The sequence below is a fragment of the Rhinopithecus bieti genome, unplaced genomic scaffold (genome assembly GCF_001698545.2).
Source record: "Rhinopithecus bieti isolate Rb0 unplaced genomic scaffold, ASM169854v2 scaffold_48474, whole genome shotgun sequence".
Taxonomy (NCBI): domain Eukaryota; kingdom Metazoa; phylum Chordata; class Mammalia; order Primates; family Cercopithecidae; genus Rhinopithecus; species Rhinopithecus bieti.
Window position 1 is genome coordinate 546,848 of NW_016819100.1, and position 25,125 is coordinate 571,972.

Sequence of the window (25,125 nt, forward strand, 5' to 3'; positions counted from 1 at the left end):
AGAGTGGGGGAACACAAACCTTCAGTCCATAACAGAGAAGTAGTTTTCCATTTAAGAGATAAAGGAATGACTGTTCACAGAATCTAAAGAAAATTGACACTTTAAAAAAACCTAGTCTCTAAGGTGAATCATTTTCATTCACATAGTCAAGTTATCAAAACACATAATCTCCACTTTATGAAAGGGTTGTACTGTTATAAATTAGTCATCCGGCCTTTGGAAAATAATTTTTTGGAGAAATGTTTTATTCGTTGTTCTTAAACTTCTGGGGATTCCGTATCAATTGTGGTAATCTGATTAAAGCAAAAGGGAAATTCTCTCCATCTCAAAATGACAGAGCTTGGATTAAACTCACATTTACAGGGTCCCCCAAATCCCAGTAGTCCCCAAGTTAAAAACCCTAGCTGTCAGTGGTGGACAGATCTCCAGACCAGCTCTAAACTACTTAACTCATAATGAAGTGGCAGCAATAGGACTAGAGTCTTACCATTTCTATGAGAAAGATGTAATATGTAATATGTATAATTTCAGTTTGAGTTCTCTAGGCTCTGAAACTATATTGTAATAGCATACACTGTAATATTACCTTGAGCAAGCTGCTAAAACTATATAGACGTCAGTTTCCCAACTCATAAACATGGGGACAATAATGCTTATACTTCATGGAGTTGCTGTGAGGATTAAATGAGATAATAAAATTGTATGAAGGACTTGGCATAATGCATAAACACCTCAATTCGTGGCAGCTATTTTTATCATCATCAGAAGCACACATTCATCAAACATACATTTAACACACTGTGACAGGCACTGGCGACACAGAAATCCACAAGACAACAAATCTGCCTTCAGAGAGGTCAAAAGTCTCTAGCAAGGGAAGGAGAAACAGCAAATAACCATAATAAAGTGATCTATGTGCCATGACAAAGTATGTACAGGAGAAAAGGATGGGTGGGGGTGGGGGAATTAATAGAGAGCAGTCAATTCTGTATGGGGACCAATGGGTCAGGTGAAGCTCTGCAAAGTGAGTAATATTTAAGGCTTGCTAATGGGGATCAGACAGAAGGCAGAGGTGAAAAAGTGAAAAATGATGTTGAAGAAGGAGGTAAGAGCTCGAGTTTGTTTTAAACTGGGGATTGGTAAAGAAGGGATGAAAGTGGGGGCGAGAGGCTGGAAAGAGGGTGACATCAGCATCAAGTTGGTTAAAAAAGGACTGCAGGAGTCCAGATGAGAGATGGGGCCCTCCAAAGGTACGGCAGGAGAGGCAATGCGGGGGCCACACAAGAGAGATGTCCAGGGTGGGTAAGGTGAGGGAGAGGAGGGAGTCCAAGCTCCTGGCTTCTCACGCTGGAGCAGGTGCCATGTAGTGAGTGAGGAAGCATGGGGGCTGCGGGTGTATGGAGGGGTGGCAAGCAGACTGCAAGAAGAAAATATGGAAAGTTCTGTTCACCTAGAATGTCACCACTTTACTAATTTTATTAATAAATTGATTATAGTCTCACGTGTATGTTTCATAACCTGTTGGATTAGGAGGCATGTCATGTATTTTGAATTAGTGGAGTGCAAATTAGTGGAAATTCACTGTACTGACATGTTCTCTTATAGGGTAAAATAAGAAAGATAAATTGTATATTAAGTTCATAGTGTTAAATGTAAGAAGTTCATTCTTAAGCTAGGACCTAACCCACACATCTGTTTAGGGACTTATGTATTCCCGCTGTCCTAAGAAAATATTAAGCCAGCTATACTCAAACATGAATTACACACTTCAGGAGGTTGAATTATTTAGCAAATTGCTATTTCCTTCACTAAATGGTCTGCTAATGACCGAATGCTTATAAGGAAGCTTTCCAAAGTGATTTCTCTCATCACATTAACGTTTCTCCAAGAGAATCAGATAACCATTTAAAAACCTAATCCAGCCCACTATTTCAAATGATGTTTTTTCCCCCTTATTTTTAAGTCCTTTTCTTTGCAGAACATAATAATGATAATAGCAACCAACACTCACTTCATCCTTACTATGTGGCAGTCTTTCTGCTGTATATTTACAAGGGTAATCTCAGTCCTCATGGCAGCCCTCTCACAGATGAATACACCCAGGCACACAGCCACTGTCCCTTGTCCAAGGTTACACTGAGAGGAGGCCAACTAACTCCAGAGCCTACTCTTTGAACCACTACATTCTACTGCCTCCCCATGTTATCACAAATTTTTTTTCTATAGTAAAACGATGTTTACTATAGAAAATATGGAAAGTAGAGAAAAAATATTTGTTTCATTTTGAAGTAAAAACAAAATGCTACCAAGAGTATAGCTGAATCCATGTTAATCCTTCTACCATTTATAATTAAGTGGAGTGATCTTGGGCGAATGCATGTCTGAAAACCTCAATCTCCTCACCTGGAATATTCTCTTCAAATGGGAATAACATGAATACCTAATCAGATGAGATGGTTCATGTACAGCATTTAGCATGGAACTTTGCTATTACCATATATAAATTGACATATTTACATAAGTAAGTATAATCTTATTTCTTCTACCTTTTTCTATGCTTTAAAAAAGCACATACTTCCAGCCTGGGCGAAACACTGAGACCCCGCCCCATCTCTACAAAAATTACAAAAAATCAGCTGGGAATGGAGGTGCACACCTGTGGCCGCAGCTACTCAGAAGGCTGAGGTGGGAGGATGGCTCCAGCCCAGGAGGTGTTGGCTGCAGTGAGCTGTGACTGTGCCACTGCACTTCAGCCTGGGAAAAAAATCGAGACCCTGTCTCAAAAAGATAAAAATAAAATAAAACAAAAAAGCACATACTCATAAGCTTAAATTTCAACACTAAAGCAATAATTTTCCTTTTTTTCAACTTTAATAGTATATTTTATTCAACACGATACATCTAAAATATTATCATTTCAACATGTAAGCAACATAAAAATACTTTACATTCCTTTTGTACTATGTCTTTAAAATCTAGTATTTTAAACCTACAGTCCACTCAAGTGGACACTCAATTTTCACTGGAAATATGTGATCTGCATTTAGAGATCACAAGATTTGCAACTGCGAAAGTGGACTCGCATACTCAAGTTGTTTCAAACACTTAAAAGTTTTCTAGTAGTTGAATATCAATAAAAAAAATCAGAAACTTTCTCAGTCATTCTAGCCACATTTCAAGTGCTCAGGAGCAACATGTGGCTACTAGGTACCATACCTGAGAGTGCAGCTCTACAATGCCCTCCTCCTTAGGGTTACTTTAGACATTCAATTTTTTAAAAAGTCTTTGGATGTTGGCTTTATTTCTCATTTAGAATATAATTAATATTCCCTATTTCCTTCTTGATTGGTCCCAAATTCCTTTCTTCCATCCAACCTCCTTTTCTTTCCACAACATGCCTGTTCATTTGGTTCATCTGGCATTCTCATTTAGTTTACCACACTGTGCTGGTTCAGTATAATGAGATTAGTTCAGGGCTAGGGTCCTCTCTTGAACTTCTATTTCAATATATTACTCAAACCCTGCTCTCCTCTATTTTAACTGTGTGCAGCCATTTGCCATCTTTGTAAACACTTTATATTTTCAAAGTACTCTCATATTATCTGGTTTGATCCCTGGAAATGTATAAGTAAGAAGGTTTGGTTTTAATCCTATGTATCTACCAGGTTTATATATTTGCCCAAGTCACATAGAGATGAAGTTGGATTGATTTTAACTCATATTTCTGGCCAGTTGTGTTGGCTCATGCCTGCAATCCCACCACTTTGGGAGGCTGAGGCAGTTTGAATCCCCTGAGCCCAGAAATTCGAGACCAACCCGGCCAACATGGCAAAACCCTGTCTCTACTAAAAATAAAAAAAATTAGCTGGGTGTGGAGGTACACACCTGTAATTCCTGCTACTCGGGAGCCTGAGGCACAAGAATCACCTGAACCCAGGAGGCAGGGGTTGCAGTGAGCCAAGATCGCACCACTGTACTCCAGCCTGGGTGATGGAAAGAGACTCTGTCTCAAAACAAAAAAACAAACAAACCACCACAAAAACGAAATAAAAAAACCCCACATTTCTTAACTTTTGTCCTAGTGTCTTTTCTACTATGCTAGGACACCTCTCAGAAAAGGCTTCCTTCCACAGAATATCAGGCCCCACCTCTTGCTAATCCCACCCAATCACACATTGAATTGCAGGCAGCCTTAAAAAGTTCTTAGGACTGAAAAAACAAATCATTTCTAGTATTCGCTGTAATTACCAGAAATTTACTCCTTAGAAACCAGCTTATTATCCCAATGTTTATTTTTTTTAAATGATTGAAAACATTCACTTTAAAAACAGGATTCTTGAATTCATTTAAACTACTGTCTTGCAGTAAGGTGGCCAGAAGGATCACCTCTCCTTATTTACGTATATGGAGACCCAAGAGAAAAATGGGGAAAGAGCAATTACAATGGCAATAGCCAACTGAATCCTTCCACCAACTGGATTCTTTGATGAACTGCTGCAGAAGCTCATCCATGCTTGTGATAATCACCAGACAAGAGATCCCTGCCTTCTTCCTTACGTAAGATGTTCTGTTGGGTATGAAGCAAGAGGTCATACTCGGAGTTGACAGCCCATGCCATACCAAAGAGTATGTGTACTGCAGAGACATTTCCAAATAAAGTTACCTGTGACAAGAGGGTTAAATCCCACAAGCAAGGTCAGTCCTGAACGTATCATGCACATCACCATCCACGGTTCTGCATTTGGATCATCTGCCTGCACGAAGGCTGCCAGCAATCATTTTCATGAACCTAATTTGACTTCTGAAGCAACATTTATACAAATACTTTTATTTATTCCTCCAATATTAGACATTTAATGTTTCCAAGGTTTCACTATTTTTAAATAATATTGCAATAAACATCTTTACACATAAAACTTTAGCTGTATATTCAAGTATCTTCCATGGTGAGACTCCCAGAAATTGGCCAATTAGGTCAAAGAGTCTTAGAATGCATTGCAAAATTCCTTTTCAAAACATTTTTATCTATTAATATTTCCACTAGCAAGGGCTATGTAAACAGCCTATATAACTGCACCATTGCCATAACTGGATGACCTCATGAAGAAAAAAATTCTTCATTAATTTAGTCTAATGTAAAACACTATACAAGTATGTTGGAAATATAAAACATACAGAAATTCCAACAGCTGAATAAATAAACACTAAATACATACACTGAAAATCTATGTAAATAAATAGCCATTTCGGCTAACACTGGTAAGAGAAAAGTGAAATGGCAAATTCTGTGTGTGCTCTGCTTGCCTAAGGATTAATCTGTGAACATAAGCTGGTATTTGTTAACAGGTCACCCATGTTAGGAGCCTTTCTTTCTCTCAGGTTATTAATACATAGTAAATAGAACTGTCTGCATTCCACAAAAACTCTCCCTCAATCCAAGGAGCTAAGCCTAGTTACCAACTTTTAAAAACTCTAAGAAGTATTATGCTTCACATAAACAATAGCAATTCCTGCGAACAAGTACGGATTTGAAAAAGCACAGTTCAAGCATTTGTTAAATATCTATTCTGTCTGGGGACATAGACTGTCACTTAAAAAACTGAATCTACAAACCCATCCATAGCTTTACAGGAATCCTGTAAACTATGGAAAAATTCACTTCTGGTCAGAGAGGCACAAAACTACCTTTAAAAAAGCCAAATTTTTAAAGTATTTAAGAACTTGAAGTAAGAAGACTCTTCCTGTTGTTTAATTATATATACAACATTTCACAGAAGACAGGTTATTTTTGTAACTCAGTAGCTGAGTCAGCCAAATTTGGTTTATGTTGTTATTATTATTGTCAATAAAGCAGCATAAAACAGCTTGATTTTCCAATCCCATGTGGAAGTACTAAGTGAGCAGTTGGAAAATATTTTACTCGCTCACAGAGAGATTTCATACTCACGTCACAGGACACAAATGAGAAACCCCAAGGAGTTCTCTTGCCTGCACTTTTCGGCTCAATCACCACATCCAGAATAAACAAACAGCATAAAACACAACAGCTTCCATTTAGAATCAACCAGCTCCTACCTGGGCATTAAAATCCTCAGGAGGACAACCAGCCCACTATCTGGGAGTTATGTCACACTGAGTAAGAAGACTCCACCAGCAAAACATTGGGCAAGTACTAAGATAAGCTATCCAAGGTTTAACAGGATGAAATGGCATTAACTCTGGCCTAATTTGTTACAGCATCAGACAAAGCTTGCATCATTACAGATTGTAATGCTTCACTAATGAGTTAAGAGGATTTCATTATGAAACCATAATATTCTTCCTTTATTGAGTCCCTTGCTGCAGGACCGTAATACCATTAAAAATAGAAAACACACCAAGGATAATAATCATAGTAGCTAACACTGAACACTTAATGTGTGCTAAGCATCATACCATGCACTTCACATGCACTATTTAATCTAATCTTCTCAATAAGCTCAGTTACCGAGCCTGCACATGTGGGAAAATGGGATTCGAACCCTGGGTGCTGACTCCACAACCTGCACTTTTAACTTTCAATCATACTGAGATTAGACTAAATTTAACTCTGTTAGGAAAATACAAAAATGCATCAAACTAGCAACCTACAGATACCTGTAACACACTACTGGGTCCCAAGTAAAGTCTAAGATTTAGGTGAGGAACAGTTTATGTTCAAGACAACCTAACACCAAAACAATGGTGTAAAAAATAGAATGTCAGTGAGTCTATGGTTACATGAATTACAATGCTTATGTGACACTTAATTTGGTTTTTCTTCCCCATTCAAATGAATCATCAGATTTTGGCATCCTAGAAACAGGATAAACAAGGTCATGTTAATTCTTAGGTAGTAGGCCTGCCTAGACAGGACATAAAAGCAAATACAGTGATAACATGATCTCAGTGAAGCTATGACTAAAAAAGTCTCAAATAGAAACTTCATGGAATGAGAAATGGCTCTACCATGTCCAATACTAGTCCAGTTTCTTTCTTTTTTTTTTTTTGGAGATGGAGTTTTGCTCTTGTTGCCCAGGCTGGAGTGCAGTGGCGTGATCTCGGCTCACGGCAACCACCGCCTCCCAAGTTCAAGCAATTCTCCTGCCTCAGCTTCCAGAGTAGCTGGGCTTACAGGCACCTGCCACCACACCTGGCTAATTTTTGTGTTTTTAGTAGAGACGGGGTTTCTCCATGTTGGTCAGGCTGGTCTCGAACTCCTGACCTCAGTTGATCCACTCGCCTTGGCCTCCCAAAGTCCTGGGATTACAGGCATGAACCACTGCACCCAGTCCAATACTAGTCAGTTTCTCAAGCCAGGATAAGTAACAAGCTTTTCCCATATGCCTTTTAAAATATGGATATGCAGCATTTAAGAAAATCAGTTATGGGTCGGGCACAGTGGCTCACGCCTATAATCCTAGCACTTTGGGAGACTGAGGCAGGCTGATCACTTGAGGTCAGGAGTTCAAGACTAGCCCGGTCAACATAGTGAAACCTTGTCTCTACTAAAAATACAAAAACTAGCCTGGCATGGTGGCACATGCTTGCAATCCCAGCTACTCAGGTGGCTGAAGCAGAAGAATTGCTTTAACTTGGAAGGTGGAGGTTGCAGTGAGCTGAGATTGTTCTACTGCACTCCAGCCTGGGAGACAGAACGAGACTCTGTCTCAAAAAAAAAAAAAAAAAAAAAAATTTCAGTTACAGATCTCTAAGGATAGTGATTACATAAGTTTATATAACTACAAATAACATTTAAAAACATGGATTAAGTAGAGTTAAAAGAATTGGGGACCGGGCACAGTGGCTCACACCTGTAATCCCAACACTTTGGGAGGCCGAGGCAAGCAGATCGTTTGAGCCCCCGAGTTTGAGACCAGCCTGGGCAACATAGAGAAACCCTACCGCTACAAAAAAATAGGAAAATTAGCTGGGTGCGGTGGTGTGTGCCTGTCGTCCCAGCTACTCAGGAGGCTGAGGCAGGAGGATGGCTTGAGCCCATGAGGTGAGGCTGCAGTAAGCCAAGATGGTATCACTGCATTCCAGCTTGGGGACAAGAGGGAGATCATATCTCAAAAAAAAAGGAAAAAAGAAATAGAATCAGGAAGGAGGGCAGAACTGGTCTATAGCAATGACTCTGGAATAACTAGTTAGTCTTAGTTTGAGAGAGAAAGCAGAAGAATGGGCTATCATACCAAAAAAAATCAGAATTTCTTCATCTCCAAAGTGTATCAAAAATGAAAACAATTAGCTCTTGAGGTCTGACAGAAGAAACTTGTAGAGAGATATGCAAACACTAGAAAAGGCCTAGGGAGATATTGCATAAATAAGCACCCCACTCTCTTCAATGGCTGGGTTGTACAGATTAACCTGAGGCCAAGGACTTTTTTTTCTGGACACTGATAACCCTGTTCCATCTCAACTGAAACAAGGTAGAAAAGCACTGTGCTAAAAGTCACCTGGTCTCCCTGACTCTGTCCAACACCCGAGGCTCACTCGCTAACATGAATGTCTTACCCTACTGGTAAGTTTTCAGGGAGGTTGCTTCACAATTTATTCTCCAAAATGCCACGTTTCACACTCGATTTACTAATGACCACTTCACATGTGTCTAGATGTCCTATCCAAGGACAGGACAATTTATGGTTAAATATAGCCAAAGAGAATCATGTATGATTCTTCGATCTAAAACACAACTTCTAGGCTTAAGATACCCATTACTGTGAGTCGTAAGCCAAATATCTGATACTTATGCCCAAATGTCATTTTTTAAAAAAGTGCCCGTATCTTACCTATCATTTATGGAAAACCATGAAAGTGATGTGATACCCCATCCCGTAGATATTTATGCCTGTCAAGTATTCAGAAGCACTCTTCTGGATGGAGTGAGCCTGAGAGAGTTTCTGACTGTCCAAAACAACTAGACTCACATGAGAAGTTAATATCTCACTAGAATCCAGTCAGAGACGGAGAGTCACAGGGCTGAGGGCTGTACTCAGGAGGGAGATCCAGGCTTGGGACCCAGGGAGAGGCTTCACCAGAGGAAGGGGACTTTCAGTGTCACTTAAGAGACTGGTAGGTTTGGGTAGGCCAAGGAGCAGCGGAAAGAAATAAGGAAATTGCTACTCAAGAATTGGAAGCAGGAGTGGGCTGCCACAATCTGGGAAGAACTGTGACACTTGGTAGGCCTGAAAAGTGTCTCAAATTTTACCTCAACTTTATTAAGTAGCCATGTTAATTGGCTGGCATGTGTTAAACATTCCACTCGACCAGAAAACCAAGTCAGCAATGATGTAACACACATTAAAATGTGGATGCTCCATAAATGCTTGTTAAATGAATTAACTCTGGACAGAGCATCAGGGAAGACTTCATGCAAGTGGCATCTGGCCAGGTTATTAAGGACTTTGCAGGGTGGAAGTCCTAGGAGGCAGAATGATTGATGGATATTTCAAGCAGAAGGCACAGCATGAAGAGATATGGAGGTGTGAAAGGACACAGTAGACAGAAGGGGTAGGGTATCAGAATAACTCAGTCATCTCTTAGCCTGTTGAAGCTATTGTCTTGAGCATCTTATAAATATCCACATCTTCCTAGCTGCACCACCAAGGCCCGTTTTCTTTCCTGTGGACTCTCAGCTGGCTTTCAGGTGCTCATTCTTGCCCCCTTCTATCCACCTCCACATTGCAACTGAGTACTTTTTAACCACCAAAACCAGTGGGGCCACTCTTGCCTAAAGCCTTTTGTCGTCTTGCTCTCTGGATACAGCCTACAATCCCTCACCTGGCTTAAAGGCCCTTTCACACCCAGGCCCACACCTGCTTTCCCTAGCCCAACTTCTGCCCTCCCCTCCTGCTCACTGTCCCCAACCCTACCTGTTTCCTTTTCACATTCTGCAGTGTGTCCTTGACTCCAGCAGCTCCCTAGCAGAGAAAACTCCCTCCCCCTCCTGTCCCACATCCCCCATATCTGTGCACACCAGAGAAATCTTCCCTGATTCCTCCCACAGAGCCCCAGACTAGGTTAGGTCCCTCTGTGTACATTCTAATCATACCCCAAATACAAATTATTTAACCTGTGGTTAACATCTAAGTCCTTGAGGCATTATGTATCTGTGGGATGACTGTGAGGCTGGAAAGCAGCTTTGCCCTAAGCACCAGAAAGTACGGTGACTCAGCCATACTGGGCTTCACGAGAAAGCAGAAAAAACCCAAGATCTGCTTTCCCCCACCCTGCTTCCAGCAGAGCAGGAGGCACTCACAACAGGCTCTCGGCACCATTACTCAGCAGGGCAAGATTACAGAGCTTTTCACCTTGCTTGTAACTTTAGAAACTGTGTCTACCACTACTGCAGCAGACAGTTATGGGTGACACTGACCTACAAGCAGATGAGATGACCCTACTTTAGATGAGCTCACGTTTCCACATGCATTCTCTAACTTAGGACCCCAAATGAACCCAAATCCTTTGAAACAGGACATTCTGCTCCCTCTTATGACAAGTTTCTATCCACTCACTCCTCCTGTCTGCCTTCCCTAGCAGACAATCTGCCATCACCAAAGCAGATCTTTGTCCCCACCCTCCTTGCTCAGGCTGGAACCTACAATCACAAATACTCTTGATGCCCAACCTACCCCTGTGGTGCCTCCGCTACGTAAATCCAACAAGCAGAATTGATGGTTTTGCTGAGATCTGGACAGTCCCTATGAATCCCTTTAAAGTCCTCCTCCTTCAATGGTCACTCTTCACATGCTACAACAGGGGTGGATGAAACTTGAAAACATTACGCTAAGTGACAGAAGCCAGATACAAGAGGTCACATATTGTATGATTCCATTTATAGGAAATACTCAGAATAGGCAAATCTATAGAGACAGAAAGCAGATTGGTGGTTGCCAGGGTCTTAGGAGAGGGGAGAATGGCAAGTGGCTGCTAACTGGCAGTGGTTTCCTTTGGGGATGTGAAAATGTTTTGGAATTAGAGGTGACTGCCGCAAACAGCACTGTGGATGTACTAAATGCCACTGAGCTGAACACTTAAAAATGGCTAATTTTATATTATGTAAATTATACTTCAATTGAAAAATTTCAAATAACTTTTTTAAAAGTCCTTCTTCACCCTCCCAATTCACAGAGATCTTTCCATCCCTCTGCTTATACTCTGGATCTTTTCCCATCTCTTTCAAGAACTTATTCATCTCCCATTTGCCTTTTACCTTCCATTTCCTCTCTCGACTGGATCCTTTTTCTCTGCTGACAAATCTGCTCCAGTGTTCAACCTAAAAATCCTTCCCTGAACTTTATTTTCCCCTCAAATCTCATCTACAACAATCCCAAGACCCCATAAAAGTCAACCAATTATCAATAGCCTCCATTTGTTAAAATGAATGAATGAACCTACAAATATAAAAACAAACTGCCAGATACCCTTGGCATTGCTCTGCCCAATGAGACAGACAAGGGCACAAATAGCTATTTAAGTAAACTGAAATGAAAAACTAAAAATTCTGTTTCTTAGTTACGTTAACCACATTTCAAATGCTCAAAAACTAGTAGTAGTTAGTGACTACTATATTGGATAGTGCAAAATATATCCCATTAAAAAAAAATCTGAGCATTTGGAAATAGAGTTGCTCAACTGTACTGGTACCCAATTCAGATATCAAAGAATCTAAGATTATAAAAATCTTAAAAGAATTCCTTAAGAGTAAAATCAAGAGGAGGCTATTGCTCTATTTACAGTCCCCAAAGTAAAGATCTAGTTGATCTGACATTACACAAAAAAGGCCAGAGGAAATCTTTTTGTAACACATAGAATTAAAGGTTAAATGGTTACATAAAACAAGATGGAGATGTGGGACATGATGCAGCAATTTTTTATTAAACCAAAGGCATTATCCAAAATCAACAGTTAAAAAAAAAGCTCAAGCAGTATCTATCCAATAGACAGGAACAAAAAAGAAATCAGCTATTTTAAAACTATTCCAGAAGGTGGCTAGTCTGGAAGCCTAAATACTGTTAACATACAGATAACAAAGAAAAAGGGATGAATTAAAAAAATAAAATGAATATCTAAAAAGCTATTAATGCTACACTGAGACCTTAAACTCTTCATTTACTCCTTGCTGTTGTGGGTTTTTATTTTAAAAATTGACCACTACAGTCTTCTCATAGGGCATTAAAGCAAGCAACCAGTGTTGTTAAGAGGACATGAGCTTGCTTTTAAATACTGTCCTATCTACACAGAGTACCTTATAGATATGTTCATTTGATAAAAAGACCAAAACCAGTCCACCTGGTGAAGTTCACAAGTGAAGCTGACACACATAGAGCCTGTGGCATAAATCACGAAATTTATTCAGGCAGAAGGAAACAGAAGGCAATGGCTGCTGAAGCAAGAAGGAAAAATGTTTTTATAACTAAGGAGAAAGGTGGTCCTTCTTTAAAAATGCAATAAATGGCTGGGCATGGTGGCTCACGCCTGTAATCCCAGCACTTTGGGAGGTCAAGACGGGTGGATCATGAGGTCAGGAGGTCGAGACCATCCTGACTAACATGGTGAAACTCCATACAAAAAAGTTACAAAAAATATAAAAAAGTTAGCCGGGCGTGATGGCGGGCACCTGTAGTCCCAGCTACTCGGGAGACTGAGCCCGGAAAATGCTGTGAACCCGGGAGGCGGAGCTTGCAGGGAGGGGAGATCAGACCACTGCACTCCAGCTTGGGTGACAGAGCGAGACTCTACTTCAAAAAAAAAAAAAGCAACAAACAGGACTTATTACAGGGATTCCCAAAGAGTAGTCCAAACATCCCTGAAAGTCCCCACGCCCTTTTCAGGAGTTCTGTAAGATGGAAACTATTTTCATACTACTACTACTAAGGGATTACTTTTTCACTGTCACCAAAAGTTTTGAAAATACGTTTTATATTTTGAAATATATTTTGAAAATATATACTTTATTAACATACAATAGGTTATTTTAAATGTTTTCATAATTGTTTTAAAACAATTTAAAATTGATTTCTAATAAGGTAAATACCAATAGATGTAATCCACATAAACAAAAGCTCTTTGAGTTTCTCGGTAACATTTAATAGTGCAAATCTTATCTTTTTTTTCCTTTTGCTTTTTCAAATGTTTTTCTCTCAGGCCACTTTGTCTAAGAATAGTATGTCGGCTGGGTGCAGTGGCTCACGCCTGTAATCCCAGCACTTTAGGAGGCTGAGGAAGGCAGATCACCTGAGGTCAGGAGTTCAAGACCAGCTCGGCCAAAATGGTGAACTCCCATCTCTACTAAAAATAGAAAAATGAGCTGGGTGTGGTAGTAGGTACCTGTAATCCCAGCTACTCTGGAGGCTCAGGCAGGAGAATTGCTGGAACCCAGGAAACAGAGGCTGCAGTGAGCCGAGATCAGGCCATCACACTCTAGCCAGGGGGACAAGAGCAAGACTTTGTCTCAGGAAAAAAAAAAAAAGAGAGAGAGAATAGTATGTCTTCAGACCAAAAAGTTTGAGAGCTGTTGTATTAAAACTGCACACAGAATTTTCCTCCTCTGTAAGATTTTATTTCTAAAAAAAATTACATATTTAGCTTCTTATCTTAATGGCAAATATCTCAAATACACTTTAAAAATAAAGAGTCTCTACAGATGTGTCACTTAACAATGGCAATACATTCTTAGAAACGTGTCACTGGGCGATTTCATCATGAGAACATCATAGAGTGTATTTATACAAACCTAGATGTACGGCCTACCACACATGCAGGCTATGTGGTACAACCTATTGCTCCTAGGAGGCTACAAACCTGTTCAGCATGTTGTTATACTGAATACTGTAGGCAACCATAACACGTGGCAAGTATTTGTATAGCTCAACAAAGAAAAGGTATAATAAAAGTAGAATATAAAAAATAAAAACCGATACACCTGTACAGGGCACTTACCATGAACAGACGTTGCCCTGGGTGAGTCAGTGAGTGGTGAATGACTGTGAAGGCCTAGCACATTACATTACTGCACACTACAGACATTATAAATACTACAATGAAGCTAAACACTACACTGAGGCTACACTAAATTTATTTAAAAATTTTTTCTTCCTCAATAATAAATTAACCTTAGCTTATGATAACATTTTTTTCTTTGTAAACTTTTTTTTTAGGGACAGAGTCTATGTTGCCCAGCGGGGCTACCCACAGGTGTAATCACAGCTCACTGCAGCCTCGAACTCCTGACCTCAAGTGATCCTGACTCTTCAGCCTCCCGAGTAGCTAGGACTATAGGTGCATGCGACTGTTCATGGCTTTTACAGACCTTTACGTTTTAACTTTTGACTCTTTCGTAATAACACAACACAAATACATTGCACAGCTGCAAAAAAAATTATTTTCTTTATACTTATTCCGTAAATTTTTCTTTTAAAACTTTTCCTTAAAAACTAAGACAGAAACACACACATTAGCGAAGGCCTAGGCAGGGTCTTCAGTATCACTGTCTTCCTTCCCTTCTACATCTTGTCTCACTGGAAGGCCTTCAGGGGCAATAACATGTGATAACAATGCTTTCTTCAGAAATACCTCCTGAAAGACCTGCCTGAAGCTGTTTCACAATTACTGTATTTTTTTTTGTTAAGTAGAAGGAGCACTCTTTAAAATAATGACAGATAGTGGCTCATGCCTGTAATACCAACACTTTGGGAGACCAAGGTGGAAGGACTGCTGGAGCCCAGGAATTGAAGATCTGCCTGGGAAACACAGTGGAACCCCATTTCAACAAAAAAATTAAAAAGCCAGGCATGGTGGTACATACCTGTGGTCCCAGCTACTCGGAGGCTGAGGTGGGAGGACTGCATGAGCCCAGGAAATCAAGCCTGCAGTGAGCTGTGATTACACCACTGCACTCCAGATGAATGACAGAGCAAGACCCCATATCCAAAATAAATAAACATTTAAAAAATGATAAAAGTATAGTAAATACATAAACCAGTAATGAAGTTGTTTATTATCCATATCAAGCACCGTATATGGTATGTAATTGTATGTGTGATACTTTTATAGAATTAGCAGTGCAGTAGGTTTACACCAACATCTCCACAAACACATGACTAATACACTGCCCTAGGACATTAAGATGACCCCTACTTCACTAGACAAGAGGAATTTTTCAGTTCCATTATAATCTTATAGAAACCACCATTATACATGCAGTTCATCACTGACCAAAATGTGGTTATGCAGTGTATGACTAAACTTCTCCTTCAGCAGTTAAATGAAACTTGGAGTACACAGAGTTTAAAAACCTAACACTCAAATATGTGAAGTTTGTTAAAATGGTCATTTTGGAAATAAGCTAATAATAATGAATAAATCTTACACTAAATATATTGTAACTATATTAGTCTGTTTGGTGTTGCTGTAAAGGAATCCCTGAGACAGGTTAATTTATAAAGAGGTTTATTGTAGCTCACAGTTCTGCAGACTGCACAAGCAGCAGTGCCAGCATCTGCTTCTGGTGGGGCCTCAGGAAGCTTTTATTCACTGTGAAAGGTGAAGGGGAAGCAAGAGTGTCACACGGTGAGAGAGGAAGCAAGAGAAAGAAGAGCAAGAGAGAGATGCCAGGCTCTTTTACACAACCAGATCTCACATGAACTCTTTACCATGAGAGGACACCAGGTCACTCATGAGGGATTCGTCTCCATGATCCAAATCTGAAGTGGGCCCCACCTCAAACACGGGATACAATTTCAACGTGAGATCTGGAGGGGACAAACACCCAAACTACATCAATAACTAGAAGTACTCTGTGCAATAAGCTGTTACCAGTTCTCTACTACCTCTCAAGTTACATTTAGAATGGTATTAAAAGAATTTCGACCCAATCAGCCAAACAGGAGTGAGGTGATTTTCACATTATTGGTAGGCATAAAAACAGAGTTTCTTTAGTCACAGCAGGATACTAGCTCTCCTTCCAAATGAGGACGCTCCTCATGGAGACTTAATCACCAAAAACTAAAATTGAAAATCATAAATAATGAGAGAAGCAAGTTTCCTGTGGTTAAATCACATTAGGTAGTACTGCAAATAGAATGTATTCAATTATCAACCACTACATAAATGCTGAAGTGTTGTTATACATACAAACACACACACAGAAATGAGGAGGGAAAAGAGGTGGAGAGAGAAGGGAGAGGGAGTGAAATGCAGAGGACAAGGAGAGAAAGAGAAAAGGGAGTGTGTAGAAGAGTGATCACTCAGAATGAAAGTCAAAATTCATTTTTCTGACTTCAACTTGCCACAACACAAACTTTTTGGAAACCAAACTTTCCATTTGCCTACCACGTCAGTCAGTTTTCATCAGGTACTAGTTTCTTTGACTCTGTTTGCTAATCAGTTCAAACTGTATCATGGAAGAGGTTCTTCAAAACTTTACAAAAACACAAAAGCTGCCCTCCCCAAAAGGGTACAGCTACAGGGTGGCTTGGGCCACTATGTGCCCCTAGCATCAGTGGCTGAAGCTCAGCTGACTCCTTAAAGCAAAGACCTGGCTGAAGGAAGAAAAGCAGGTCAGCAAGGGGGAGAGGGGAGAGAATGAATAAGCAAGGTAGGGAGAAAATGACATGACACTCCCTTCTCTAAAATAAGAATCTGGGAGTGACATTCCACCTCTCCCAGCATGCCTCTCAGGGTTAGGAAGAGTATCGCTTGCAAAAGAACAGTGTTAAAGAGAGTGTTAATCCTGTGTGAATCTCAACACTTACCTGCTATAAAGGTGCATTACATATCCTCATGTGTCATGAAGAAACTCAGTGCTTTTAAACTAGACCTCTGAAAGATCATTAGTTCACAGCCACAGAACAGACCCTTGCAGGTTTCTCCCAACAAAATGCTTGCTGTTTGCTTTCTTAGTTTGGAAAACATTACAGAGAAATGCCTATAAAACAAGGTAGACTGTCTCATTAGAGGAAACCAAGTTGATCTGAAGAATGGGGAAAAAAAATCATGACTTTATAGTGAACAGTACAGCTGAGACGTTAGTAACCGGCAGGGCATCAAGAACAGGACCAAAACTGTCTCCTCCCTCTCGGTTTTAAATCGTGCTGCACTTGGTTTACCTTTTCACAGGCTCTGTCTTATAGGGATAGTGATTAGTGTAAATGAACTCACAATTTAGCACACATAAATCTTATTTTTATCAAATCAAAGGACAAAGGCAAGGGAGAACAAGAAATTTAACTGGTCAACTTAAAATGAATGGGATCTCTTGTTTTAACCTTATTTCCCTTTCTGGAGAATAAAAGTAATGATAATTATAATTAAAGCAGTTTTCATGTGTGGTTTATGGAAGTCATTACTCTATTAGTCATGCCCCATATCTATATAGGATTTAAAAATTTTAAATTATACTTGGTGCAGTATTCATTGAAAGTCTTTTTCACCTGTAAGCTCAAATTCCATGCTGAAACAACATTAGGTAGAAAGACATTGACCAGGGAGAGATAAAACAACTATGATACCACGTTGCCTGTCTATTGACTTCCCTGTCTATGGTATCCTGGAAAACAATCTCTAATGTCAATATGCTCTACAGTTGCTCTGAAATTGTTTCTCTCCCATTTCCCAGGAAACAGGCTATACTTTAATCACTGCAACCAAGTTAATTGCAAAGGACGAAAACTTCTGAAACCAAAACTCTTAAGATGTAAACAAGTCCAAAAAAGCGTTTGATGCCAAAATGACATTTTAAAAACAGAAGTTAACATGTTATAGCAAGTAGCATCCATTTCCCCTTTTCCAGCACAAGCCATCAAGTTCTGTTTGGGGCTCCAGTCTCCCAAACTCAGTCGGAGAAATCTTACAGTATGAAAACCCAGGAGACAGAGGCCACAGTCTGGACCAAGAGACCAACCAGAGCCAGAGAGGCTCCTGAGAAGATCTGCAACACAGGGTAAAATATGCAAGGGAGGGCCATATAACTTTATCTTTACTTAATTTATTTTAATTTACAGATTTTTAAGTATTAACCTATTTTATTTTATTAAATTTTGAGGGTACACAGAATTCAAATTGCAGCAAAATCATTCATGGCTAAACACTGGAAAATCTCTTAATTCTAAGGTACATGACACACTGGTCTCAAAACAGTTGCTGAGTCCCTTCCACTGGAGAAATTTAAAGAAAGGGTATAGAAAAGTTTTGACCAATTCCACCCAATCCTGCATCCCCAATTCCAATCTCAAGGATCAGTTTCCATCTGATCTCTCTCCACCTACAGATGGCGGTCCTGAATCTCAAAATCAACAAACCAAAAATTTAATCCATCATCCTCTCACATCTGGTTTTTCCTTCCAACTCCCTCATTTCTGTAACCTGCCCCATAACCTTCCCAGGAATCTAGCCGCCAAAGCAGGGTGGACTCCTCCCTCTGCAATGGATGCCAGGATTCAGGTCCTGTTGCTGGCTCCAAAATGCCCACAATGCCCTCCCTGTTCTCCCAAATTAGCACATTCAACAGTGACATAAAGGAAAGAGTTAGATAGAGAAATGATATCTGGTGCTGCTCCACAGCTAGCTGTGTGACTCTGGGCGAGCCATTTAAATTCTTGTTCTTGGTTTCATCACCTATAACGTGAAAAAGCCAAATTATTTCTAAATTCCAAGCTCTATGGGATTTATAGGATTTGCATCCACTTCTCTTGATCCTCAAAGTCACTATGTAGTTGAAACCACCATCATTTCCCAACCAGATTGGTACACTCTCTCCTAGTGGATCTTTCCAGCCTCTAGTCTTGTGCTGCTCCTCACCCCTTGAAAGCACCTGTCTAGGTTACTCACCTCCAGAAACCAGTTAAAGACTCTGGGGAAAATGACCAAACCCGTCCCTGTGGCCCCAGGGCCCATGTGATCAGAACCCTGTTTCCCTCTGGCTTTCCTGGTCTACTTTCTGTTCCTCATATGCTCCTCCAACGCCCAACTACCTGCCCCCCTTTGCCTCCGAGCCTTTGCTTCAATACTCTGCCCATTTCTTCAGTCCAGAGAGATTCTTGCTTAGTCTTCAGGCAACGTTTCCTGACCCCCTCCCCCACCCCACAAGTCTGATTTAGGTGTCCTGCCCGTTTACTCGCAGGGCATACCTTCGCAGACCTCTCAGAGGCTTTGTCACTGTAAATATCTGTTTGTCACTATCCTTCCCCCAGACTCTCAGTTCCAAGTGAGTGGGGACTGCTGGCCTCGTCCACCACTTATGGCACAGACAGCTGGTTCTTGCCCAAACTCTATACACAGTAGCAGCACTTGTAGCTGCACATGGCCACCCAGAATCAAGATGAGATTTTCCAGCCACCTGCAGCCACGGGTTGATATTCTAGTCAATGAGACATAAGCAAATTTATCTGGAGGCTGTTTCTGGGAACTTCCCGTAAAAGAAAGCACCATCCACGCTTCTACTTTCCGTTTCTTCTTCCATCCTGCTGCTTGGAAGATGGAGGCCACACTAAGCCTGAGAGACGTATGATGAGCAAGGAATTTACGCAGGGTCATACTAGCCCTGACCCATCCACCCTGCCTTTCATGAAAGATATACACTTCTACCTTGTTTTGGGATCCCATTATTCAAACCACTATTATTTTGGCATGTCCATCACTGCAGCTGAACCTAACTGCAACATACACAGCCATACCCGTGGTATAATAATAAACTACCTGTTGATTCGAGTATACACCTCATAATTCCTACTGGGTCTTTTTACTGGTAACTGTATTGTCACGTGTCTCTGTAGGGTCCACATTCCTTAGCAGAGGCAAACACAGGCAAATGACCAACACTGAGTGGGTTTGAGTGATCAACAAATACTGACCAAGTGGCTACTGAAGCAGATAAGCTCTGTCCGACATGTATGGTCTACTTTAGCCTGGGCTCAATGTTGCTGCCAAACAAAACAAGGTTAAATAAGAGGACCAGGCCAGGCACAATGGCTCACACCTGTAATCTCAGGATTTCGGGAGACTGAGGCAGGCAGATGAGCTCAGGAATTCAAGACCAGCCTAGACAACACAGTGAAACCCCGTCTCTACCAAAAATATAAAAAATTAGCTGGGCATGGTGGTGCTTGCCTGTAGTCCCAGCTATTCAGGAGGCTGAGGTAGGAGTAACACCTGGGCCTGGGAAATTTGAGGCTGCAATGAGTTGAGATAGTGCCACTGCACTCCATCCTGGGCAATGGGAGTAAGTGCCAGTTTCAGCCGGGTGCAGTGGCTCACGCCTGTAATCCCAGCACTTTGGGAGGCCGAGGCGGGTGGATCATGAGGTCAGGAGATCGAGACCATCCTGGCTACACAGGTGAAACCCCGTCTCTACTAAAAATATTAAAAAAATTAGCCAGGCGTAGTGGCAGGTGCCTGTAGTCCCAGCTACTCGGGAGGCTGAGGCAGGAGAATGGCGTGAACCCAGGAGACAGAGCTTGCAGTGAGCCAAGATCGCGCCACTGCACTCCAGCCTGGGTGACAGAGCAAGACTCCATCTCAAAAATAAAAAGAAATAAAGAAAAAAAAAAGAGTGCCGGTTTCCACTATCATTTTATTATGGAGTATTTGAGTGCCTAGACATCAAAGTTCACTCTATTCCGTCCTTGGGAACAGTGCCACGCACACTGGTCTACCATTGGCATATTGCACCTGAAAGCCCTAACAGGTAATAGGCAGGTAAGCAAGGCCCTTTAAAATAATAGCACGTGTGTCATCTCTGCTTCTAGGGCAGGTGAGATGTCTAGCAATTTTTTTTTTTAACCTTAAAGACCTTCAACCATTGTTTACTATAAAAGTAAACCTTGATCTTTGTGATGGGCTTACTGGTAGGATTTCTGGTAGTTAGCACAGGCACCAGGGCCTGCAAATTTCTTGGATTCATAGCAACAGGGGTGAACCACCAGCAAGGTCCGGTGAGGGTGTCTTTGATCTCGTCGGAAGCCTCATCTACATATTCTGGGTAACAGGGCACCAGGGCTTTGGAGATGTACTGAAGGACAGCATAAATCTGAACCATATGACCACTACCCTTCACACAAACATGGATGTCCATTCCAGCAAGCTGTTCCTTGTCCAGAAGCAGACCTAATTCTAGTAGCTTGTACTGCAATGTGAGCAGCTTCATCTTCTCCAGGGGCCCCTCGTTCATCTTGATGAAGCCACTGCCACATCTGCAGAGCACCACAGCTATGGCCATCTCCTTGTATCTGAAGATCTGCACAGACTGCAGCCAACGAGTCCTTAGACGGCATGTCTCCAGGCATAGGTAAGAGCTCCTCATTGCACCACGCCACAACAGGAAAAGGTGTCTAGCAATCTGTATGGTCTGAGAGCTGTTGGTATTCTACTCCTTCAGTTGGAAGCAAGGCAACTGGCCTGCTAAAGTCTCTTGCCCAAGTAGGCTCTTCATTTGTGAAACATTATGTATTCTCAGGCTACCAAGGCATACTCAGTTTCACACAGCCATTAGCACATATTATAGGACTGGTTATATTTGAAAGGTACATATGTATTTAGAGACACATTCAGGCAAATAATTGCTAAATACCTACACTATGTGCCAGATAAACATGCCAGACACTATGCACAGCACTATACAGGTACTGCCTCATCTAATTTTCAGGAATCAAGAAAACAGAGGAAAGGAGCCAAGGAGAAATTGTTGTTGTCGTCCAGGAAGGATCTGATGTGCTACAGAAGGCTGGGGCAATGTGAGGAAGGGGAATAAGCTAAGAAGGACAGAGAGTATGAATGAGTAATACCTGGTGACTGACAGTTGAGCAAAGTTTGGTAAGAGCGTGGTTGATGAGAGAGAAGAACACAAGCATTGCTTCCAGCTTAATAGCTTGGGCAAACTGGTGGAGGATGGTGCTCCAGACTATGTTGGTCAACAGGGGAGGTATGTGGGGAACCCAATGATGAAAAGTTGTGAGTGTGGAGCTCAGAAGAAATAGATGGGCTAGAAATAAATATCTAAGAGTGGATGGTGGGTGGGTGGATGGATATTTGAATCCATGGGGCAAGGAGATCATGCAATGAGACTTGGTCTTCTGACAGTACTTTGCAACTGTTCACCCACATTTTAAATTTTAAGAGACCTTTTAAAATATGCCAGTTCCATTTCTTAAAAAGATGATAAGTTCAAGCATGAACTCTGTACCAGGGGGTCAGCGAAAAGTACTTACCTTACTGTCACTAGTCACATCCAACTTCCCTTGGGTCACGCTGAGCCTATTCTAAGCCCTTGCAAAGGCAACAAAGGGAACAAAAGCTGCTTTTGTTCCTACTCCTTGCAAAGGGAAGAAAAGGGAGCTGCTCTGAAAATGAAACCATCACAATATTACATTCTCCTAGAAACATGAGGTCCCGGGATCATGTCTTTATGGGGCTCTCTGGAGAAGCTCAAAGGGCACCTGTTTCAAAGGGCAACTTCCTTTTTGGAGGAAACATCCTTATAGAGAAGACAATCAATGGCCAAGACAGGTAACAAACACCAAGATACTACACACACGTCTCATGGTTCCCTTAAAGCCTGAGCTTAAGCAGTCTGGGCTCTACTTCAATCATATTCTAAACATCTAAACCAAAAGACTGCAATTGCAAATAACAGGGAAACAAATATTCAAAAGACTTTTAAGCAACATTTTCTGCTATGGGCAACTGTTGATGATTCTTACCTGAGTGCAGTCTCTTAACTGATGTGATTACTTGAATATTCAAAATAAATTACCATTTGAGGAAATTATCAATTGAATTCCCCAATTTAATTTGTGTAAAGTACACAAAGGCAGTGATACCTTCAGCTGAAATTAAAAGACTGTAGAGAAACATAATAAAGATTAGTTATGCAACCCCCCCAAACGAAAATGTCTTAAAAGATTTTAATTCAAGCCTGTGTAACATAAATAAGGCATATAACACAAAAACACATTTCTTTTTTAAAACTCAATCTACACACCCACATTTTATAACTGTTGTTTGGGTGTGAGGGTGAGTGAGGAGAGGGAAAAGTAGAGTTAAATGTGTAAAAAATGGGGGAAAATCCTGCTACAATATAGCATTTTTTAAAGGGACACACAGTCTAGCAATTGTGTATTCATCTCCTCTATAGCGTGTCTCTGAAACCAACAGTTCTATCACCCGTTCAGGTTCCACGTGAATATATAAGCCACCCCATAAATTTTGTGATTCTCTTATTTTAGGAATGCTCATACTTAAAGCCATTACAATGTTGCCAAACCTAGTCTCCCACACCCAGAAAGAAAATTCAAGTTTTGAAAGAGTCTAAGGATCCTCGGAGAACTGAAGGTGGTGGAAGATTTACAGCCTGAACACCATGGCCCAGCACAGCAGCCCTTAATGGGGCCTTGTATCAAAATGACTTAATGTCATTCTCTATCAGAATGTTTTCAAAATAATAGTCACGCATCGCATAATGACCTTTAAATCACCAACGGACCACATATACAAAAATGTAGTCCTCTAAGATTATAATGGAGCTGAAAAATTCCTATTGCCTAGTGACACCATAGCAGTAACACGTTTGTGGTGATGCTGGTGTAAATAAACCAACCACATAGCTAGACCTGTAACAGTATCACACGTAAAATTATGTACAGTACATAATACTTGATGCTGATGATAAACAACTATGTCATTGGTTTATGTATTTAGTATACTATATCTTTTTATCATTTAGAGTGTATTCCTTCTAATTATGCATTTTTAAAAGTTGACTATGAACAGCTTCAGAAAGGTCCTTCAGGAGGTATTCCAGAAGAAGGTATTCTTGTCATAGGAGATGACAGCTTTGTCCGTGTTACTGCCCCTACAGACCTTCCAGTGGGACAAGATGTAGAGATGGAAGACGGTGACATTGATGATCCTGCCCCTGTATAGGCCTAGGCTAATGTGTATGTTTTAGTTTTAACAAAAAAAAATTTTAAAACTTTAAAAGGAGAAAAAAAGCTTGAAGAATAAGGATACGAAGAAAGAATTTTCTGTGCAGCCATATAGCCTGTATTTTAAGCTATTATTATTACAAAAGAGTCAAAAAGTTTAAAAAATTTAAGTTTATAAAATAAAATGTTACAATAAGCTACAGTTTATGTATTAAGGAAAATATATATTAAAATAATACATATTTTTAAAAAAATCTTTTATTATAAATAAGTAGAGATGGGGTCTTGTAATATTGCCCAGGCTGGTCTTAAATGCCTGGCCCCAACTAAGCCTCACAAAGTGCTGAGATTAGACATGAACCACCACACCTAATCGAAAAATATTTTTTATAAACCTAATGTACCCTAAGTGTACAGTGTATATAAAGTCTAGAGTGTACAGTAAAGTCCTAGGCCTTCACATTCACTCCCCATTCACTGACTTACCCAGAGCAACTTCCAGTCCTACAAGCTCCATTCACAGCAACTGCCCTACTTAGTTGTACCATTTTTTATCTTTTATATTTTTACTGTAACTTTTCATTGTTTAGCTATACAGATACTTGCCACTGTTACAGCTGGCTACAGTATTCAGTACAGTAACTTACTGTACAGGTTTGTAGCCTAAAAGCAGTGTGGTATATCATACGCCCTATGTATGTGGTAACCATCTAGGTTTGTGTAAGAACACTCTATGATGACCACACAACAACAAAATTGCCTAAGGATACATTTCTCAAAAAGTATTCCCATTGTCAAGCTATACATGACTTGTACAACTTGTACACCTGACTTACATTTTCACCCAAGGGAGATGAGGCAATCTGAAGAAAGAGGCTCCCTAGAGAATCTGGATGTCCTTCCCTCCCAGTCTGCATTTCTCTGAGCATATATACCTTGTAAATCAAACCCAGATGGGGCTAGGACCAGATAAGGAAACCAGTGCTGGATGCCCTTGACCAGTCACACTAATCCAGCCACACTAGACCAGTCAGGCTAGTGAACACTGATTTCTTATACTAACAATTATAAGCTATTCAGTGTTTACACTTCTGATTTTCCCCAAAAAAGAGGTTTAAGTTCAAATTATCTAAATAAGGAGTAATGGAAGAAACAAATGGTCACCCTTTCAAGTACTGATCATAAA

General features: G+C 40.6%; 1 protein-coding gene across 8 annotated transcripts in view; it reads right to left on the reverse strand.

The window, feature by feature from the left end:
• Positions 1–25,125, reverse strand: part of ELOVL5 (ELOVL fatty acid elongase 5) — an 86,541-nt gene that overhangs the window by 53,054 nt on the left and 8,362 nt on the right. For 2 of the 8 annotated variants that reach the window (XM_017858221.1, XM_017858220.1), the window contains exon 1: positions 4,664–4,682. The exons of 4 other annotated variants lie outside the window; for them this stretch is intronic. Coding sequence is in view for 1 of the 4 variants with exons in the window: in XM_017858228.1 (XP_017713717.1) it covers positions 4,664–4,727 (64 nt within the window). In the remaining 3 variants the exon portion in view is untranslated. Of the gene's footprint in view, positions 1–4,663; positions 4,784–16,775; positions 16,795–25,125 lie in introns of those variants that run through there. 2 more of the 8 variants (XM_017858225.1, XM_017858228.1) reach the window with 2 other exon arrangements.